The 1375-nt window shown below is 52.8% G+C and overlaps 1 protein-coding gene across 1 annotated transcript in view; it reads left to right on the top strand.

The window, feature by feature from the left end:
- The first annotated feature begins 183 nt into the window (after positions 1-183).
- Positions 184-1375, top strand: part of MSANTD2 (Myb/SANT-like DNA-binding domain containing 2) — a 20507-nt gene continuing 19315 nt past the window's right edge. Inside the window, 2 exon segments of the mRNA XM_009885358.1 lie at positions 184-231; positions 909-1167. Of these exon segments, the coding sequence (XP_009883660.1) occupies positions 1089-1167 (79 nt within the window). The 5' untranslated portion in view covers positions 184-231; positions 909-1088.

Here is a 1375-nt window from a genome sequence, read left to right as displayed (position 1 = left end):
CGTCGGTCTTTATTTTTGGGTGGTTTTTTTTATTATTATTTTATTTTTTTATTTTTTATTTCTTTCCCAGCCTCCGCGCTGGTTTGAGCGGCTCACGAGACGGAAGGCGCCCGAGTATTGTTTCTTGCTTGATGTGGAAGTCGGGGAATTGGGAGCCTTATTGATTTGACCTCTTTTAAATTTCAGCAGCTTCACAAGAGACAGAGTGAGTTAGTAAGGAAGGCAAAATATGTAAGTAATATATATTTTCCTAGCTGAATAGCTTAGGCGTATACGTTACCTTGTGTCTTCTTACCAGAGTGAGGAAGGTCGGACCGCCTTTGCTTTGGGGGACTCTTCTTTCTCTTTTCCTTCCTCTCTTCCTCCTCCCCGCTTCGCCTTCTCCAAGCCGCGGGCGCAGCATCAGCTCTGCTTCCTCCTCCTCCTCCTCTTTTCCTCCTCCTCCTCCTCCTCCTCCTCCTCCTCCTCCTCGTAGGTGTGCATTTTCCTGGCTGGTTGGTATCTCTGACTTGGGCTCTCTTGGTATAATTATTTTTATTATTATTTTTCCTTCGTTACATAGCAGAACTGGGGATTATTATTATTTTATTTTTTTTTTATTTTATTTTTTTTTCCCCCCGAGTTAAATCTGACAAACCCGGCGCTGCTACGCAACTCTGCCCGGTGCGGTGCCGTAGACCTTAATGCTAAACGGCTGCAGCGGGGAACGTGGGGACGCGCGCCGTCCTTCCCGGCGAGCGTAGACCGAGCGGGGAGCGTTGCGTTTGGCTCGCCGGCGTTGCGGGGGCAAACTTTTGCCTAGCGGCCGTGTAACTCTCCTGCGAGTGACTGTGTGCTCTGCCCGCGGCACTGCCGCCCCGTTAACCGCCTTTTTTTGCTTTTTTGTTTTTTTTTTTTTCCTTCCGTAGACCCTCCGCAGGTGCTACAGCCGCGTGAAGGAGCACGGCGTCGGGAAGAGGAAAAGCAGCTACACGTTCGAACAGCTGGAGCAGGTTTTTGGGCAGGGAGGATGGGATTCCCAGCCCTGCCAGCCCGTCCTCATCAACAGCAGCGGTTTGTACCAGGAGCTGGAGTCGGACGGCAGCACCATGGAGGAGTATTCGCAGGAGGACTGGGGAAACCACAGCCAGGAGCTTCATTGCTACCAGACGGGCGAGCAGGAATTGGGTAGGAAATCCCATCTTGGCGCGGCTCCATCCTCTGATCTTCTTACCTGTGCTCATCGCTGGGTCGTGCAGACGTGTCACAGGCTGCTTTGGGTTGGAAGGGACCTTGAAGACCACCTCGTTCCACCCCCCTGCCCTGGGCAGGGCCACCTCCCACCAGCCCAGGTTGCTCAGAGCCCCATCCAACCTGGCCTTGACCACCTCCAGGG

Source organism: Charadrius vociferus, unplaced genomic scaffold, assembly GCF_000708025.1.
Source record: "Charadrius vociferus isolate BGI_N301 unplaced genomic scaffold, ASM70802v2 scaffold1755, whole genome shotgun sequence".
NCBI lineage: Eukaryota > Metazoa > Chordata > Aves > Charadriiformes > Charadriidae > Charadrius > Charadrius vociferus.
Note: the sequence above shows the minus strand (reverse complement) of the source record. Positions and strands in the feature narration are given on the sequence as shown.